Consider the following 18937-nt stretch of genomic DNA (forward strand, 5'->3'; position numbering starts at 1 on the left):
GGCACCTGAGTGTGATAAATACACTTCCAAGGCTAATCCTAAGTGTTATTCCAAGATTAAGACTAAGTGTTTCCTAAAATGTTTATTTGGAGAAGAGGTCTTCCATGTGGCCAATTAAAGAAAAGGGGTTCTTAAAAGCCAGCAAGAAGGACAGTAATGTTTATGGAAAATGCACTAAATAGGAAGGAATTTCAGACATCAGTGGGGAGGTTTAGACTGGATATTAGGAAAAATTTCTTCATGGAAAAGGTTGTCAAGCACTAAAAGGGGCTGTCCAGGGGACTGGTGAAATCACCATCCCTGGACAGGGCCCTTGGGGCCACGGTTTAGTGGTAGACCTGGCAGCGCTGGACTAATGGTTGGACTCTGATTTTAGAGGGCTTTTCCAACTTTACAGCTCCATGATTTGATGCAGTCCCATTCTGCAGCTGGTGAAGCAGAACTGTGGCTCTAGCTGGCAGTGGGGTAGCACTGAAAGACCAAAAATGACAGGAGGTGGAGGGAAGGGATTCTCACCTGCCAGGGGTGCATTTTCTGCGGTAAAAAGATCTCAAATAATGAGGTGAGGCAGCATTCAACAAGCCTTAAGGTGGCAGTACATACTCAAGTAGTGAGCTCAGAGTTGCAAAAACACTCTCACTCGGCATAAAGGCCTCTCAAATCCTGGTATTTGGTACCAAATCACTCCCACCTAGTTAAGCTCTGCTAGCATTTCAGCCAAACTTGTATCATCTGTGAGACACTAAAACAAAACCCTATAAAACAACACTAAAGAGGTAAGAAAACCCCCTCAACCCAAACCCTTGAGGCCAAGCTCAGAAAAGTTTGAAAAAAAAAAAAAGAAGTTCACAAGAGTTCAGCAAAAGTTCATAGAAGTTGTGACACTGGATTTTGAGCAGCACATGAACACCCTCCACGTGTTTACGAGTGCAGAGACTGAAGTCCACAAGCCCAGCCCATTCCAAAGGTGAGATAGCAGGAGGAAGTCCAGCAAAAGTACAGAACTGAGTGCCAAGGTTGTAAGCTGGAAACAGTACAACAAATATCTGAGCTAATGCAATCCATGATTATCTCTCCTGTAAGCCTACAAATCCTGGCAGGCAGCCTGTACCTCTTATTAACCCCCTAAATCCCTTTTAAATTCAGAGAGTTTCTCTACAAAAAAGAAAACCTGCACCTCTTGAGTGGCTGATTCGGGTTTTTTTGGGCCATGGTGTGAAAAAATACTCCCCTTTGTTTGCTCTAAGCTTGTTGCATTTCAGTGTTAGTCATAGGACAAATATTGGGAAAAACTATCAGTAACCCTTGTGCCTTTAGCTATGATTTTCCAGATTTTACAGACCTCTGCCATAATTACCATAGGTTTAGCTGTGCACTTTATTGCCTCTCTGCTTTTCTAGCCTGAGTGCCAAGTTTGAATCATCTTAAAAATCCTCCATTTTTACTGTGTGAGATTGAGCTTTTTCTGAAATATCAGACTTATCTCAGCATTTTGTAAAGCAAATATCTGAAAAACCCAATAGGAAGAGTTATTATTAAAAATAAAATCCATGAGGATACTCTGCATACCACAAAATCTATTTGAAAGCACATTAAAAAACCAGCTGAAATGAATTCATTTCAGAAGAATAAAGTAACTTACACTTTGTTTTTTCGATGTTGGATATAAATTTAACTATGGAGCACCACTGGCCTGGGATATACAAGCTGGAAAAATGGGCCTATAAAGGCCTCATAAAGATCAGCAAAGGCAGATGCAAAGTTGGGCCTCTGGAATGGGATAATTTCATGCCACAAGAAAGGTGCACAACAGCTTGAATGCAGGAGATAACAAAAAGTTAAAGAAAAGAAATGAGATTAACAGTGACAGGACAAGAGGTAACAATGACTGCTACATGGAAAATTCAAACAGGATTCAGGAATCAGTTGAATATAATAAAGTGTGTTCTCTAGAGGAGATACATAAAATTTGACAAGAGAGAGAAAGGAACAACCTGACCTGGACATATTCTGATGGAAAGTTCTCAGAGAAGGCTTTAATGTCCTTCTAGGTGACAATGTTTTCTGAGTTTATGACAAGTCAAAGCACAGAGAATCCTTCTTTAAGGAAAAGAAAAAAAAAAAAAAAAGACAGAATTGCTGAGGAGATCAGACAGAGGATAAATGGAGTGCTCCTCAAGTCAAAGTGTGTCTTGCACCACATCAAGAGCCTACTCCAAAGCCAAAGCTGCCTTGAGCAGGGAGCACAGAGCCAATGGGGATTCTACCAGAGATAACTCCATATACAGTACTTTCTCCAACTTTCTACTCTGATAATCCTTCCCAGATAGCAGAACAAGCACCTCCCTGCAAAGCATGAGCAGTTTGAAATCCTCCTTTCTAATGAAAGCTGTGTTTCAGCTTCCCTGAGATTTCCAAAGCCTGCAAGAAGAAGAAGAGAAAACAGAGCGTGACCCACCTGACTTAGCTTCTTGTAAGCACAATTTACTCCACTAATCAAAACCATGTTGGGCATCAAGGGCTTTGGGAAGTGCAAGACAAAGTCCAGCTTCATGAGCCAAATGGAAGCCGGGCGCAGGAGATCCGGCACGGTCACCTCCCGCTGCAGGAACTCCGAAGCCAGTTCTGCATAAGGTTGGAAGACAACGTCGCAGAGGAAGAAATTGGGCATGTCATAGAGCATGTTCTTCACCCGCTGGAGAAAGGTCATGCGGTCTGTAAGGTCTGTAAATACTCGGGGGACATAGGAAGGGGGATTGGGGCACTGGGTGGCTTGATATTCCAAACCACACGGAATTTGCTGCAGGAAATACACGGAAGGCAGGGAAAGATACTCGGCCAGTATTGCCCCACAGGGGAGGACAGGATCTGTGAGGATGGCATCAAACTTGCTCTCCTCAAGGTACCTGATGAGCTCCTTGTTGTGGATTAAGTGTGAGCAGGTGGCCAGGAACAGAGCAGAGGTCTTCTTTGCCTGTTGGTACTGTCTAATGACTCTTTCCAGAAAAGGTCCTCCTTTAAATAAATCCATTACTGACCCTTTGAAAACTTTATCCATCTCTTCCTGAGTGAAGGGGACTGGGTACATTTTCATCACAAACTTCTTTGATGGTTTGATGTGCAGGGAGACTTCGGGTGCCACCACAACCACCTCGTGTCCCTTCTGCTGGAGCATGTCCAGCACCTCCCGCATGCTGAGCCAGTGGCTTCCATCCACCGGCACCACCAGGAGCTTCCCAGCAGCAGCCAGACCCAGCAGGGACAGGAGCAGAAGCACAGCTGGCGGAGAAGCACTGAGCCCCAGGGCCATTCCTGCAGGGATCAGCTGAGAGCCTCCAGGGAAGGAAACCCGCGGCAGCACAGGAGCTCCGACGCTCGCTCTGCGCTTCTCAGCAATCTCTGCCACAGCCCAACTCTGTATCCTTGCTTTATCTGCTCTGTGGTAAATGTGTAATCACTGCTGTGACAAAAGACAGCATAAACAGCAGTAGAGTTCAGGCAGCTGATAGATGAGGCAGATGCAACTGATAAGCCTCATGTTTTTATTTATCTTGGCAGCTCTGTCACCTTTGAGCACCACCAGCCAAGCCAACACAACCTGTTCAGACTCCTCAAATTTGTTACTAGACTGCAAACAGTCATTATCACCATGGCAAAATTTTCATAGATCTACCAGCAAACTCAGGGGCTGCTTCTCAGCCTGAGAAACCCCATCCTGCCACCTTCCTCCAGATTCCAGCTTTGGAAATACCCAGGTGAAAAAGCACAAAAAATTCACCAATAAAGAAAGACGTAGAGAGGCAACAAGGACAGAAGCCTGAGGTGCATTCCTCAGTAAACACCAGAACCAATTACAGCTACAATTTGTGAATTAGGAATTGCACGTGACTGCATGCTGTTGACAGCCCCACAGATCCATTTGTAACTCACTAAGAGAGTACCAAGTTACACAAAGTCACACAACGTAGCTCTGAATACGTGAAATGAAAACATCAAATGTCGAGCACACTTTAGAGGAAAGAAAGTACAGGATTGCTGCCTACAAATGGAAAGGGAGAGAAAAATTCAGGAACATTCATCCAACCAGCCAACATGAGAAGGCAATTCGCATCTGCAACACAAGGTTCAAGCCTCCTGAACACAGAAATTACATCACAGCACAAAATAAGAACAAAGTGTGACCCACCTGAGGCAGCTCCTTGTGAGCACAGTTTACTCCTCCTATTGGAATGATGTTGGGCATCAAGGGCCTTGGATAGTCTAGCACAAATTCCATCCTCAGGAGCCAAACAGAGCCCTTGCGAAAGAGATCCTGCACGGTCACCTCCCGCTGCAGGAACTCTGAAGCCAGTTTTGAGAATTGGTCAAAGGCAAAATTACAGAGGAAAAGGTTTTGGGTGTCAAAGAGCAGATTCTTCACTCGCTGGAAAAAGGTCATGCGGTCTGTCAGGTCTGAAAATGATCTGGGCACATAGGAAGGAGGATTGGGACACTGAGTGGCTTCAAAATCTAACCCACACGGGATTCCTCGTAAGAAATAGACAGAAGGAAGGGAAAGATGCTCAGCCAAGATCACCCCACAAGGTATTACAGGATCTGTAAGGATGGCATCAAACTTGCTCTCCTCAAGATAGCTCATGAGCTCTTTGTTTTGCAGTAGATGTTCACAACTGCTGACTGCCAAATCACCAAGTCTTTTCATATGTTGGTACAATTTAGGAAATCTTTCCAGAAAAGATCCTTCTTCTAATGAAGCATGTAGAAATGCCTTGAAATCTTCCTCCATCTCTTCCTGTGTGATGGGGCCTGAGTGCCTTTTCATCACGAAGTTATTTGATTGTTTGATGTGCATGGAGACTTCAGGTGCCACCACGACCACCTCGTGTCCCTTCTGCCGGAGCATGTCCAGCACCTCCCGCATGCTGAGCCAGTGGCTCCCGTCCACCGGCACCACCAGGAGCTTCCCAGCAGCAGCCAGACCCAGCAGGGACAGGAGCAGAAGCACAGCTGGTGGAGAAGCACTGAGCCCCAGGGCCATTCCTGCAGGGATCAGGTGAGAGCCTCCAGGGAAGGAAACCCGCGTCAGCACAGGAGCTCCGGCGCTCGCTCCGCGCTTCTCAGCAATCTCTGCCACAGCCCAACTGTGTATCCTTGCTTTATCTGCTCTGTGGTAAATGTGTAATCACAGGTGTGATAAAAGCATGCCTAACCAGCAGCAAAGTTCAGGCAGCTGATAAATTTGGGGGATGCAACCGATAAGCCTCATGTTTCTATTACAAAGTATTTGCAGCTCTTTCACCTTTGAGCGCCACGTGCCAAGCCAACAGAGCCCTGTCAGACTCCTCAAATTTGCTGCAACATTGCAAACTTCCATCACCATGGCAAAATTTTCCGAGATCTGCCAGCAATCAGTGAGGCTGCTTCTCAACCTGAGAACTCATATCCGGACACCTTCCTCCGGATTGCAGCTTTGGAAAAATCCCATTGAGGAAGCACAAAAATTCAATGGCAAAAAAAAGACGTAGAGAGGCAACAAGGACAGAAGCCTGAGGTGCATTTCTCAGTAAACACCAGAACCAACTACAACAATTTGTGAATTAGGGATTGCACCTGACTGCAAGGCTTTCACAACCCCACAGATGGGTTTGTAAGTCACTAAGAGAGTACCAAGTTACACAAAGTCACACAACGCACACAATGTAGCTCTGAATACATGAAATGAAAGCAGCAAATGCAGAGCACATTGTAGAGGGGACAAGGGCACAAGACTGATGGCTACAAATGGAAAGGGAGAGAAAAATTCAGAAGCATTCATCCAACCACTCAACATGGGAAGAAAATTCCCATGTGCAACACAAGGTTCAAGCCTCTTGAACACAGAAATTACATCACAGCACAAATTAAAAACAAAGTATGACCCACCTGAGGCAGCGCCTTGTGAGCACAGTTTGCTCCTCCAATTGGAATGATGTTGGGCATCAAGGGCCTTGGATAGTCTAGCACAAATTCTGACCTCAGGAGCCAAACAGAGCCCTTGCGAAAGAGATCCGGCATAGTCACCTCCCGCTGCAGGAACTCTGAAGCCAGTTTTGTGAATGGGTCAAAGAGAAAATTACAGAGGAAAAGGTTTTGGGTGTCAAAGAGCAGATTCTTCACTCGCTGGAAAAAGGTCATGCGGTCTGTCAAGTCGGAAAATGATCTGGGCACATAGGAAGGAGGATTGGGACACTGAGTGGCTTCAAAATCTAACCCACATGGGATTCCTCGTAAGAAATAGATAGAAGGAAGGGAAAGATGCTCAGCCAGGATCACCCCACAAGGTATTACAGGATCTGTAAGGATGGCATCAAACTTGCTCTCCTCAAGGTACCTGATGAGCTCCTTGTTTTGCAAGAGCTGTTCACAGCTGGAGAAACAAAAATCAGTGAATCTTTTCGTAGCTTCTACTACTTTAAAAAATCTTTCAAAAAAAGATCCATCTTGAAATATAATATTAAAAAATGCCTTGAATGCATTGTCCATATCTTCCTGTTTGTAGGGGACAGGGTACATTTTCATCACAAAGTTCTCTGATGGTTTGACGTGCAAGGAGACTTCAGGTGCCACCACGACCACCTCGTGTCCCTTCTGCTGGAGCATGTCCAGCCCCTCCCGGATGCTGAACCAGGGGCTCCCGTCCACCGATACCACCAGGAGCTTCCCAGCAGCAGCCAGACCCAGCAGGGACAGGAGCAGAAGCACAGCTGGCGGAGAAGCACTGAGCCCCAGGGCCATTTCTGCAGGGATCAGGTGAAGGCCTCCAGGGAAGGAAACCCGCGGCAGCACAGGAGCTCCGACGCTCGCTCTGCGCTTCTCAGCAATCTCTGCCACAGCCCAACTTTGTATCCTTGCTTTATCTGCTCTGTGGTAAATGTGTAATCACAGGTGTGATAAAAGCATGCCTAACCAGCAGCAAAGTTCAGGCAGCTGATAAATATGGAGATGCAATCGATAAGCCTCATGTTTCTATTACAAAATCTTTGCAGCTCTTTCATTCTTGAGCGCCACGTGCCAAGCCAACGCAGCCCCGTCAGACTCTTCAAATTTGCTGCTAGATTGCAAAATTCCATCACCATGGCAAAATTTTCCTAGATCTGCCAGCAAACCAAGAGCCTTCTTCTCAGCCCGGGAGCCCCCAGCCTGCAACCTTCCTACGGATTGCAGCTTTGGAAAAATCCCATTGAGGAAGCACAAAAATTCAATGGCAAAAAAAAGACGTAGAGAGGCAACAAGGACAGAAGCCTGAGGTGCATTTCTCAGTAAACACCAGAACCAACTACAACAATTTGTGAATTAGGGATTGCACCTGACTGCAAGGCTTTCACAACCCCACAGATGGGTTTGTAAGTCACTAAGAGAGTACCAAGTTACACAAAGTCACACAACGCACACAATGTAGCTCTGAATACATGAAATGAAAGCAGCAAATGCAGAGCACACTGTAGAGGGGACAAGGCACAAGACTAATGCCTACAAATGCAAAGGGAGAGAAAAATTCAGAAGCATTCATCCAACCACTCAACATGGGAAGAAAATTCCCATGTGCAACACAAGTTTCAAGCCTCCTGAACACAGAAATCCATCACATCACAAATTAAAATTAAAGTGCAACCCACCTGAGGCAGCTCCTTGTGAGCACAGTTTGCTCCTCCTATTGGAATGATGTTGGGCATCAAGGGCCTTGGATAGTCTAGTACAAATTCTGACCTCAGGAGCCAAACAGAGCCCTTGCGAAAGAGATCCTGCACAGTCACCTCCCGCTGCAGGAACTCTGAAGCCAGTTTTGTGTATGGGTCAAAGAGAAAATTACAGAGGAAAAGGTTTTGGGTGTCAAAGAGCAGATTCTTCGCCCGCTGGAAGAAGGTCATGCGGTCTGTCAAGTCGGAAAATAACCTGGGCACATAGGAAGGAGGATTGGGACACTGAGTGGCTTCAAAATCTAATCCACATGGGATTGCTCGAAAGAAATAGATAGAAGGAAGGGAAAGATGCTCAGCCAGGATCACTCCACAAGGTATTATAGGATCTGTAAGGATGGCATCAAACTTGCTCTCCTCAAGATACCTGATGAGTTCTTTGTTTTGCAGAAGATGTCTACAGCTGGAGAAAAATAAATCAGAGGACCTTTTCATAGCTTCTGCTGTTTTAAAATATCTTTCAATAAAAGATCCATCTTGAAATGTAATTTTAAAAAATGCCCTGAATGCATTGTCCATATCTTCCTGTGTGTAGGCGACCGGATACATTTTCATCACAAAGTTCTCTGATGGTTTGACGTGCAAGGAGACTTCAGGTGCCACCACGACCACCTCGTGTCCCTTCTGCTGGAGCATGTCCAGCCCCTCCCGGATGCTGAACCAGGGGCTCCCGTCCACCGATACCACCAGGAGCTTCCCAGCAGCAGCCAGACCCAGCAGGGACAGGAGCAGAAGCACAGCTGGTGGAGAAGCACTGAGCCCCAGGGCCATTTCTGCAGGGATCAGGTGAAGGCCTCCAGGGAAGGAAACCCGCGGCAGCACAGGAGCTCCGGCGCTCGCTCCGCGCTTCTCAGCAATCTCTGCCACAGCCCAACTGGGTATCCTTGCTTTATCTGCTCTGTGGTAAATGTGTAATCACAGGTGTGATAAAAGCCTGCATAACCAGCAGCAAAGTTCAGGCAGCTGATAAATATGGGGGATGCATCCAATAAGCCTCATGTTTCTATTGCAAAATCTTTGCAGCTCTTTCACCTTTGAGCGCCACGTGCCAAGCCAACACAACCCCTTCAGACTCCTCAAATTTGCTGTTAGCTGGCAAACATGCATCACCATGGCAGAATTTTCCTCGATCTGCCAGCAATCAGTGAGGCTGCTTCTCAACCTGAGAGCCCAGATCCTGCCACCTTCCTCAGGATTCCAGCTTTGGAAATACCCCATTGAGGAAGCACAAAAATTCAATGGCAAAGAAAGACGTAGGGAGGCAACAAGGACAGAAGCCTTAGGTGCATTCCTCAGTAAACACCAGAACCAATTACAGCTACAATTTGTGAATTAGGAATTGCACCTGACTGCATGCCATTGACAGCCCCACAGATCCATTTGTAACTCACTAAGAGAGTACCAAGTTACAAAAAGTCACACAATGTAGCTCTGAATATGTGAAACAAAAGCAGCAAATGCAGAGCACACTTTAGAGGTTAGAAGGTACAGGACTGCTTCCTACAAAAATTCAGGAGCATTCATCCAACCACACATCATGGGAAGGCAATTCCCACCTGCAACACAAGGTTCAAGCCTCCTGAACACAGAAATTACATCACATCACAGCACAAAATAAGAACAAAGTGTGACCCACCTGAGGCAGCTCCTTGTGAGCACAGTTTGCTCCTCCTATTGGAATGATGTTGGGCATCAAGGGTCTTGGATAGTCTAGCACAAATTCCAACCTCAGGAGCCAAACAGAGCCCTTGCGAAAGAGATCCAGCACAGTCACCTCCCGCTGCAGGAACTCTGAAGCCAGTTTTGAGAATTGGTCAAAGAGAAAATTACAGTGGAAAAGGTTTGGGGTGTCAAAGAGCAGATTCTTCACCCGCTGGAAGAAGGTCATGCGGTCTGTCAAGTCGGAAAATAACCTGGGCACATAGGAAGGAGGATTGGGACACTGAGTGGCTTCAAAATCTAACCTACATGGGATTCCTCGTAAGAAATAGATAGAAGGAAGGGAAAGATGCTCAGCCAGGATCACTCCACAAGGTATTTCAGGATCTGTAAGGATGGCATCAAACTTGCTCTCCTCAAGATACCTGATGAGCTCCCTGTTTTGGAGAAGATGTCTACAGCTGGAGAAAAAGAAATCAGTGAATCTTTTCAAAGCTTCTACTGTTTTAGAAAATTTTTCAAAAAAAGATCCATCTTGAAATGTAATATTAAAAAATGCCTTGAATGCATTGTCCATATCTTCCTGTGTGTAGGGGACTGGGTACATTTTCATCACAAAGTTCTCTGATGGTTTGATGTGCAAGGAGACTTCAGGTGCCACCACGACCACCTCGTGTCCCTTCTGCTGGAGCATGTCCAGCCCCTCCCGGATGCTGAACCAGGGGCTCCCGTTCACCGATACCACCAGGAGCTTCCCAGCAGCAGCCAGACCCAGCAGGGACAGGAGCAGAAGCACAGCTGGCGGAGAAGCACTGAGCCCCAGGGCCATTTCTGCAGGGATCAGCTGAGAGCCTCCAGGGAAGGAAACCCGCGGCAGCACAGGAGCTCCGACGCTCGCTCTGCGCTTCTCAGCAATCTCTGCCACAGCCCAACTTTGTATCCTTGCTTTATCTGCTCTGTGGTAAATGTGTAATCACAGGTGTGATAAAAGCATGCCTAACCAGCAGCAAAGTTCAGGCAGCTGATAAATATGGGGGATGCATCCAATAAGCCTCATGTTTCTATTACAAAGTATTTGCAGCTTTTTCACCTTTGAGCGCCACGTGCCAAGCCATCACAACCCCTTCAGCCTCCTCAAATTTCCTGCTAGACGGCAAAGAGCCATTATCACCAAGCCAAAATTTTCCTCGATCTGCCAGCAATCAGTGAGGCTGCTTCTCAACCTGAGAGCCCAGATCCAGCCACCTTCCCCCGGATTCCAGCTTTGGAAATACCCCATTGAGGAAGCACAAAAATTCAATGGTAAAGAAAGATGTAGGGAGGCAACAAGGAAAGAAGCCTGAGGTGCATTTCTCAGTGAACACGAGAACCAACTACAACAATTTGCTTTTTATGGATTTCACCTGACTCTAAGGCATTGTCAGCCCCACAGATGGCTTTCTACGTCACTAAGAGCATACCAAGTTACACAAAGGTACCAATAACTAGAGATTGTAGGGACACTTAAAACTGGACATGACAGAGAATAGAAAATCCTGTGCTCACTGGGCATGCTTTGACCAAAGGTTCTCAGAGAGACTTGAAATGTTCTTCCAGGTGACAATGTTTGTTGCGCCTATGGCAATTTAGAACATTGAAAATCCCTCATTGAGGGAATGAAAGGAGGCAGAATTGTAGAAGAAATCTGCCTGATTGGATCAGATTCTGAATGAACATGTCCTCAATTTAAAGTGTGTCTTGCGTCACATCAACTACCTTGATGAAAGAGGCTCTGAGAAACCCATTTCTATCCAAAGTTGTCTTGGAGCAGAGACACAGGACCAATGGGGATTCTACCAGAGATAACTCCATATACAGTACTTTCTCCAACTTTCTACTCTGATAATCCTTCCCAGATAGCAGAACAAGCACCTCCCTGCAAAGCATGAGCAGTTTGAAATCCTCCTTTCTAATGAAAGCTGTGTTTCAGCTTCCCTGAGATTTCCAAAGCCTGCAAGAAGAAGAAGAGAAAACAGAGCGTGACCCACCTGACTTAGCTTCTTGTAAGCACAATTTACTCCACTAATCAAAACCATGTTGGGCATCAAGGGCTTTGGGAAGTGCAAGACAAAGTCCAGCTTCATGAGCCAAATGGAAGCCGGGCGCAGGAGATCCGGCACGGTCACCTCCCGCTGCAGGAACTCCGAAGCCAGTTCTGCATAAGGTTGGAAGACAACGTCGCAGAGGAAGAAATTGGGCATGTCATAGAGCATGTTCTTCACCCGCTGGAGAAAGGTCATGCGGTCTGTAAGGTCTGTAAATACTCGGGGGACATAGGAAGGGGGATTGGGGCACTGGGTGGCTTGATATTCCAAACCACACGGAATTTGCTGCAGGAAATACACGGAAGGCAGGGAAAGATACTCGGCCAGTATTGCCCCACAGGGGAGGATAGGGTCAGTGAGGATGGCATCAAACTTGCTCTCCTCAAGGTACCTGATGAGCTCCTTGTTGTGGATTAAGTGTGAGCAGGTGGCCAGGAACAGAGCAGAGGTCTTCTTTGCCTGTTGGTACTGTCTAATGACTCTTTCCAGAAAAGGTCCTCCTTTAAATAAATCCATTACTGACCCTTTGAAAACTTTATCCATCTCTTCCTGAGTGAAGGGGACTGGGTACATTTTCATCACAAACTTCTTTGATGGTTTGATGTGCAGGGAGACTTCGGGTGCCACCACGACCACCTCGTGTCCCTTCTGCTGGAGCATGTCCAGCACCTCCCGCATGCTGAGCCAGTGGCTTCCATCCACCGGCACCACCAGGAGCTTCCCAGCAGCAGCCAGACCCAGCAGGGACAGGAGCAGAAGCACAGCTGGTGGAGAAGCACTGAGCCCCAGGGCCATTTCTGCAGGGATCAGGTGAAGGCCTCCAGGGAAGGAAACCCGTGGCAGCACAGGAGCTCCGGCGCTCGCTCTGCGCTTCTCAGCAATCTCTGCCACAGCCCAACTTCGTATCCTTGCTTTATCTGCTCTGTGGTAAATGTGTAATCACAGGTGTGACAAAAGCATGCCTAACCAGCAGCAAAGTTCAGGCAGCTGATAAATGTGGGGCATGTACCAGATAAGCCTTGTGTTTTATAACAAAACCTTTAGCACTTCTGTCACTTTGAACGCCACCTGCCAAACCATTGTAGCCCCTTGAAACATCTGAAATTTGCTGTTATGTCTCACACAGCCATCATGATCATGGCAAAATTTTCCTAGATCTGCCTGCAAATAGAGGGACAGGTTCTCAACCTGAGAGCCCCCAGCCTGCCGCCTTCCTCCAGATTCCAGCTTTGGAAATACCCAGGTGAAAAAGCACAAAAGATTCAATGGCAAAGAAAGATGTAGTGAGACAACAATGACAGAAGCCGGAGGTGTATTCTCAGTAAACACCCGACCCATCTATAATTTGTGAATTAGGAATTGCACCTGTCTGCAAGGCTCTGACAGCCCAAAAGACTCATTCGTCACTCGCTTAGAGAGTACCAAGTTACACAAAGTCACACAATGTAGCTCTGAATATGTGAAAAGAAAGCAGCAAATGCAGAGCACACTTTAGAGGTGAGAAGGTACAGGACTGCTTCCTATAAAAACTCAGGAGCATTCATCCAACCACACATCATGGGAAGGCAATTCCCACCTGCAACACAAGGTTCAAGCCTCCTGAACACAGAAATACATCACAGCACAAATTAAAAATAAAGTGTGACCCACCTGAGGCAGCTCCTTGTGAGCACAGTTTGCTCCTCCTATTGGAATGATGTTGGGCATCAAGGGCCTTGGATAGTCTAGCACAAATTCTGACCTCAGGAGCCAAACAGAGCCCTTGCGAAAGAGATCCGGCATAGTCACCTCCCGCTGCAGGAACTCTGAAGCCAGTTTTGTGTATGGGTCAACAAGAAAATTACAGAGGAAAAGGTTGTGGGTGTCAAAGAGCAGATTCTTCACTCGCTGGAAAAAGGTCATGCGGTCTGTCAAGTCGGAAAATAACCTGGGCACATAGGAAGGAGGATTGGGACACTGAGTGGCTTCAAAATCTAACCCACATGGGATTGCTCGAAAGAAATAGATAGAAGGAAGGGAAAGATGCTCAGCCAGGATCACTCCACAAGACATTAGAGGATCTGTAAAGATGGCATCAAACTTGCTCTCCTCAAGATACCTGATGAGTTCTTTGTTTTGCAGAAGATGTCTACAGCTGGAGAAAACTAAATCAGACGATCTTTTCATAGCTTCTGCTGTTTTAAAAAATCTTTCAAAAAAAGATCCATCTTGAAATGTAATTTTAAAAAATGCCTTGAATGCATTGTCCATATCTTCCTGTGTGTAGGGGACTGGGTACATTTTCATCACAAAGTTCTTGGATGGTTTGATGTGCAAGGAGACTTCAGGTGCCACCACGACCACCTCGTGTCCCTTCTGCCGGAGCATGTCCAGCCCCTCCCGGATGTTGAACCAGGGGCTCCCGTCCACCGATACCACCAGGAGCTTCCCAGCAGCAGCCAGACCCAGCAGGGACAGGAGCAGAAGCACAGCTGGTGGAGAAGCACTGAGCCCCAGGGCCATTCCTGCAGGGATCAGCTGAGAGCCTCCAGGGAAGGAAACCCGCGGCAGCACAGGAGCTCCGGCGCTCGCTCCGCGCTTCTCAGCAATCTCTGCCACAGCCCAACTGTGTATCCTTGCTTTATCTGCTCTGTGGTAAATGTGTAATCACAGGTGTGACAAAAGCATGCCTAACCAGCAGCAAAGTTCAGGCAGCTGATAAATGTGGGGCATGTACCAGATAAGCCTTGTGTTTTATAACAAAACCTTTAGCACTTCTGTCACTTTGAACGCCACCTGCCAAACCATTGTAGCCCCTTGAAACATCTGAAATTTGCTGTTATGTCTCACACAGCCATCATGATCATGGCAAAATTTTCCTAGATCTGCCTGCAAATAGATGGACAGGTTCTCAACCTGAGAGCCCCCAGCCTGCCACCTTCCTCCGGATTCCAGCTTTGGAAATACCCAGGTGAAAAAGCACAAAGGATTCAATGGCAAAGAAAGATGTAGTGAGACAACAAGGACAGAAGCCGGAGGTGTATTCTCAGTAAACACCCGACCCATCTATAATTTGTGAATTAGGAATTGCACCTGTCTGCAAGGCTCTGACAGCCCAAAAGACTCATTCGTCACTCGCTTAGAGAGTACCAAGTTACACAAAGTCACACAACGTAGCTCTGAATATGTGAAACAAAAGCAGCAAATGCAGAGCACACTTTAGAGGTGAGAAGGTACAGGACTGCTTCCTATAAAAACTCAGGAGCATTCATCCAACCACACATCATGGGAAGGCAATTCCCACCTGCAACACAAGGTTCAAGCCTCCTGAATACAGAAATTACATCACAGCACAAATTAAGAACAAAGTGTGACCCACCTGAGGCAGCTCCTTGTGAGCACAGTTTGCTCCTCCAATTGGAATGATGTTGGGCATCAAGGGCCTTGGATAGTCTAGCACAAATTCCAACCTCAGGAGCCAAACAGAGCCCTTGCGAAAGAGATCCTGCACAGTCACCTCCCGCTGCAGGAACTCTGAAGCCAGTTTTGAGAATGGGTCAAAGAGAAAATCACAGAGGAAAAGGTTTTGGGTGTCAAAGAGCAGATTCTTCACTCGCTGGAAAAAGGTCATGCGGTCTGTCAGGTCTGAAAATGATCTGGGCACATAGGAAGGAGGATTGGGACACTGAGTGGCTTCAAAATCTAACCCACATGGGATTCCTCGTAAGAAGTAGATAGAAGGAAGGGAAAGATGCTCAGCCAGGATCACTCCACAGGGCACAAAAGGGTCTGTAAGGATGGCATCAAACTTGCTCTCCTCAAGGTACCTGATGAGCTCCTTGTTTTGCAAGAGCTGTTCACAGCTGGAGACAAAGAAATCAGTGAATCTTTTCGAAGCTTCTACTGTTTTAAAAAATCTTTCAAAAAAAGATCCATCTTGAAATGTAATATTAAAATATGCCTTGAATGCATTGTCCATATCTTCCTGTGTGTAGGTGACTGGGTACATTTTCATCACAAAGTTCTCTGATGGTTTGACGTGCAAGGAGACTTCAGGTGCCACCACGACCACCTCGTGTCCCTTCTGCTGGAGCATGTCCAGCCCCTCCCGGATGCTGAACCAGGGGCTCCCGTCCACCGATACCACCAGGAGCTTCCCAGCAGCAGCCAGACCCAGCAGGGACAGGAGCAGAAGCACAGCTGGTGGAGAAGCACTGAGCCCCAGGGCCATTCCTGCAGGGATCAGGTGAAGGCCTCCAGGGAAGTAAACCAGTGGTAGCACAGGATCTCCGGTGCCGGCTCCGCGCTTTCAAGCTAACTGTGTCACAGCCCAACTTTGGATCCTTATTTTATGTGTTGGGCAGTGAATGTGTAATCCCTGATATGATAAAAGGCTGCAGAACAAGCATGGAACTCCTGCCAAGTCCATAGAATGACCAGATAATTCCCAACTATCTCTATCAGAGGAACAGTAAAGAGCGTCCCAGGAAGGAGGCAGGTGTGGCTCTGGGACTGCACTTTGGTCCTTTCCCTCTGGCTGGACCTTCTGCATGTTGAGATATGACACGTGTAGACGTGTCACATGCACACCACCGCTCAGACCTTCAGAGGCTTCTCCTTTCTCCCAGACACGGTCTGTCCCCTCTCCCTCTCTCTTGGTAAACCCATCTCTAGGAGACCCAGACCCCACAGCAGCTGTGGAACAGCTCTTTAAGATGGTTTCTAGACTGAGGAGACAGAGAAGATGGAGAGGACAATGCCAGCTTTCTGCAGGATATGTGATCTACATCAAGCAGCACTTCAAGTGCCTCAGACCTGCCTCAAGGAATTGCAGGGGTTGGCTTTGTGAGCTAGGAGGTTTGAGCAGAGATTTATGAGCACTTTTGAGGGGGTGTTTTCACAGAACAATTCAGGGCCTAATTCTGGCTTCCTTTTTGTCACTGACAAAGTGGACATGGTGTCCAGCAGTTGTGGAGTTGTGTGAATGCTCACATGGCCAGCCCCAGTGTGCAGGGATGTCTGTCAGATGTCACAGACACCTCCACACGCTGGGATGGGTGAAATTGCCACTGCAGCTTTGGGATCCCACCCTACACCACACAAATCCTAAGGAACAGGACTGAAGAGAAAGCCAGGGCACCAAAAGCACTCACCCAAGTCACCAGGCTCTCCCCCGGACCAGCAGAGGAGGCTCTCCAGGAGGAACACTGCCCAGGGCTCTTGCCAGCATGCCAGGGAACCCAAGCACATGGCATAGTTGACTGGCTGGTACCATGGGCAAGACTGCAGCTCATCCCTGAGTGCCTGTCAAGGCCTGCTGTATGTGTCCAAGCACACCTGCTCCAGGCATCAGAGCTGGGCTTTGGAGCCAGAAAAATGTTTTTAAGTTTCTCTGGAAGATCCCATTGGAACTGCCCATTGTAAAAATACAAAACATTGTTCTACTATCCACAAATTCTCAGAATCTCTTTAGCTGGCAGAATCAACGTCCCATCACAGATCCTTAGTACAGGGTCACGAGAAGACCCTGGTGTTTACCTACAGCTGAGCACCAATTAAAAGCCAGAAGAAACAGCTGCCTACACAAGATGTGGAAAGTCAGAAAGAAATGAGAGAAAAACAGTTCCTTTACTGAGAATTCACCTCACTCAGCAGAAATGGGAACTTGATTTCTATCACAACACAGAATTCCACCCTCCCGAACACAGAAATCCATCGCAGCATGGATTAAGACCCACCTGAGGCAGCTCCTTGTGAGCACAGTTTACTCCTCCAATTGGAATGATGTTGGGCATCAAAGGCCTTGGGTACTCTAGCACAAATTCCAACCTCAGGAGCCAAACAGAGCCCTTGCGAAAGAGATCCTGTGCAGTCACCTCCCGCTGCAGGAACTCTGAAGCCAGTTTTGAGTAGGGTTCAAAGCCAAAATCACAGAGGAAAATGTTTGGGATGTCAAAGAGCAGATTCTTCACTCGCTGGAGAAAAGTCATGCGGTCTGTAAGGTCTGAAAATGACCTGGGGATGTAGGAAGGAGGACTGGGACACAGCCTGGCATCTAGGTCTAACCCACATGGGACTCCTCGTAAGAAATACACAGAAGGAAGGGAAAGATGTTCAGCCAGGATCAACCCACAAGCTGCTACCGGGTCTGTAAGGATGGCATCAAACTTGCTCTCCTCAAGATACCTGATGAGTTCCTTGTTTTGCAGAAGCTGCTCACAGCTGGTGATCCAACAGTCAGTGAGGGTTTTCATACCCTCATACACTTTCATTAATCTCTGTAAAATCCAACCCTCTTCAAATAAACCATGAAAAAATGCCTTGAATGCTTTCTCCAACTCTTCCTGTGTGAAGGGCACCGAGTACATTTTCATCACAAAGTTCTCTGATGGTTTGATGTGCAAACTCACTTCAGGTGCCACCACGACCACCTCGTGTCCCTTCTGCTGGAGCATGTTCAGCACCTCCCGCATGCTGAGCCAGTGGCTCCCGTCCATCGGCACCACCAGGAGCTTCCCAGCAGCAGCCAGACCCAGCAGGGACAGGAGCAGAAGCACAGCTGGTGGAGAAGCACTGAGCCCCAGGGCCATTCCTGCAGGGATCAGCTGAGAGCCTCCAGGGAAGGAAACCCACGGCAGCACAGGAGCTCCGGCGCTCGCTCTGCACTTTTAAGTGATCTGTGTCACAGCCCAACTGTGGTTCCTTATTTTATGGGTTGGGCAATGAATGTGTAATCTCTGACACAATAAAAGGTTGCAGAACAAGCACGGGATTCCTGCCAAGCCCATACAATCTGCAGGTAACTCCACCTTCTCCCGGTCTGAGCAATAGTAAAAGAGTGCTCCAAGAAGGAGGCAGGTGTGGCTCTGGCAATGCACTTTGATCCTTTCCCTCTGGCTGGACCTTCTGCATATTCAGGAGATGTGTCACATGTAGGAGATGTGTCACATGCGCATCACCATTCAGACCTGCAGAGGCTTCTCCTTTCCCCCACTCAAGGCCTGTTGCCCCTCTCTCACCCTTTCCATGTCATCTCTAGGAGACCCAGACCCCATGGCAGCTGTGGAACAGCTCTTTTAAGACAGTTTCCAGACTGAGAGGACAGAGAACATGGAATAATGATGCCACATTCTAAGCAGGGATTTACGAGCACTTTTGAGGGAGACTTTTCACAGAACAATTCAGGGCCTAATTTTAGCATTGCTTTAGTCACTGACAAAGCACCCACGGTGTCCAGCAGTGGTGGAGTTGTGTGAAAGCTCACGTGGCCAATCCCAGTGTGTACAGGGATGTCTGTCAGATGTCACAGCCACCCCCACACTTGGGGATGGGTGGAATTGCCACATATTGGACCTCATTATCCCACCCCACATCACACAAATCCTAAGGAACAGGACTGAAGAGAAAGCCAGGGCACCAAAAGCACTCACCCAAGTCAATAGGCTCTCCTCTGGAGCAGCAGAGGAGGCTCTCCAGGAG

General features: G+C 47.4%; 9 protein-coding genes across 9 annotated transcripts; all 9 read right to left on the bottom strand.

The window, feature by feature from the left end:
• Positions 1-450: 450 nt before the first annotated feature.
• LOC128937850 (UDP-glucuronosyltransferase 1A1-like) lies at positions 451-3310 on the bottom strand. Its single transcript, XM_054277704.1, has 2 exons — positions 2459-3310; positions 451-471 (listed from the first exon to the last, which is right to left on the bottom strand). The coding sequence occupies exons 1-2, from the start codon at positions 3308-3310 to the stop codon at positions 451-453; spliced, it is 873 nt and encodes a 290-aa protein (XP_054133679.1).
• Positions 3311-3955: 645 nt separating this feature from the next.
• Positions 3956-5038, bottom strand: LOC128937853 (UDP-glucuronosyltransferase 1A1-like). The gene is made up of 2 exons (XM_054277713.1): positions 4187-5038; positions 3956-4039 (listed from the first exon to the last, which is right to left on the bottom strand). The coding sequence occupies exons 1-2, from the start codon at positions 5036-5038 to the stop codon at positions 3956-3958; spliced, it is 936 nt and encodes a 311-aa protein (XP_054133688.1).
• A 118-nt stretch (positions 5039-5156) lies between these two features.
• On the bottom strand, positions 5157-6774 carry LOC128937854 (UDP-glucuronosyltransferase 1A1-like). The gene is made up of 2 exons (XM_054277715.1): positions 5923-6774; positions 5157-5165 (listed from the first exon to the last, which is right to left on the bottom strand). The coding sequence occupies exons 1-2, from the start codon at positions 6772-6774 to the stop codon at positions 5157-5159; spliced, it is 861 nt and encodes a 286-aa protein (XP_054133690.1).
• An 821-nt stretch (positions 6775-7595) lies between these two features.
• On the bottom strand, positions 7596-8507 carry LOC128937855 (UDP-glucuronosyltransferase 1A1-like). The gene has a single exon (XM_054277716.1). It carries the CDS (start codon positions 8505-8507, stop codon positions 7596-7598), a length of 912 nt encoding a protein of 303 aa, XP_054133691.1.
• A 799-nt stretch (positions 8508-9306) lies between these two features.
• Positions 9307-10224, bottom strand: LOC128937856 (UDP-glucuronosyltransferase 1A1-like). Its single transcript, XM_054277717.1, has 2 exons — positions 9373-10224; positions 9307-9315 (listed from the first exon to the last, which is right to left on the bottom strand). The coding sequence occupies exons 1-2, from the start codon at positions 10222-10224 to the stop codon at positions 9307-9309; spliced, it is 861 nt and encodes a 286-aa protein (XP_054133692.1).
• Positions 10225-10529: 305 nt separating this feature from the next.
• Positions 10530-12274, bottom strand: LOC128937857 (UDP-glucuronosyltransferase 1A1-like). The gene is made up of 2 exons (XM_054277719.1): positions 11423-12274; positions 10530-10538 (listed from the first exon to the last, which is right to left on the bottom strand). Exons 1-2 carry the CDS (start codon positions 12272-12274, stop codon positions 10530-10532), a joined length of 861 nt encoding a protein of 286 aa, XP_054133694.1.
• A 795-nt stretch (positions 12275-13069) lies between these two features.
• LOC128937858 (UDP-glucuronosyltransferase 1A1-like) lies at positions 13070-13981 on the bottom strand. The gene is made up of 2 exons (XM_054277720.1): positions 13130-13981; positions 13070-13078 (listed from the first exon to the last, which is right to left on the bottom strand). Exons 1-2 carry the CDS (start codon positions 13979-13981, stop codon positions 13070-13072), a joined length of 861 nt encoding a protein of 286 aa, XP_054133695.1.
• Positions 13982-14776: 795 nt separating this feature from the next.
• LOC128937859 (UDP-glucuronosyltransferase 1A1-like) lies at positions 14777-15689 on the bottom strand. The gene is made up of 2 exons (XM_054277721.1): positions 14838-15689; positions 14777-14785 (listed from the first exon to the last, which is right to left on the bottom strand). Exons 1-2 carry the CDS (start codon positions 15687-15689, stop codon positions 14777-14779), a joined length of 861 nt encoding a protein of 286 aa, XP_054133696.1.
• A 589-nt stretch (positions 15690-16278) lies between these two features.
• Positions 16279-18048, bottom strand: LOC128937860 (UDP-glucuronosyltransferase 1A1-like). Its single transcript, XM_054277722.1, has 2 exons — positions 17197-18048; positions 16279-16308 (listed from the first exon to the last, which is right to left on the bottom strand). Exons 1-2 carry the CDS (start codon positions 18046-18048, stop codon positions 16279-16281), a joined length of 882 nt encoding a protein of 293 aa, XP_054133697.1.
• Positions 18049-18937: the final 889 nt, after the last annotated feature.

This window comes from Melozone crissalis, unplaced genomic scaffold (genome assembly GCF_028551555.1).
Source record: "Melozone crissalis strain CALT ecotype California unplaced genomic scaffold, PUWL_Pcris_2 ptg000023l_1, whole genome shotgun sequence".
In the NCBI taxonomy this organism is placed as follows: Eukaryota; Metazoa; Chordata; class Aves; order Passeriformes; family Passerellidae; genus Melozone; species Melozone crissalis.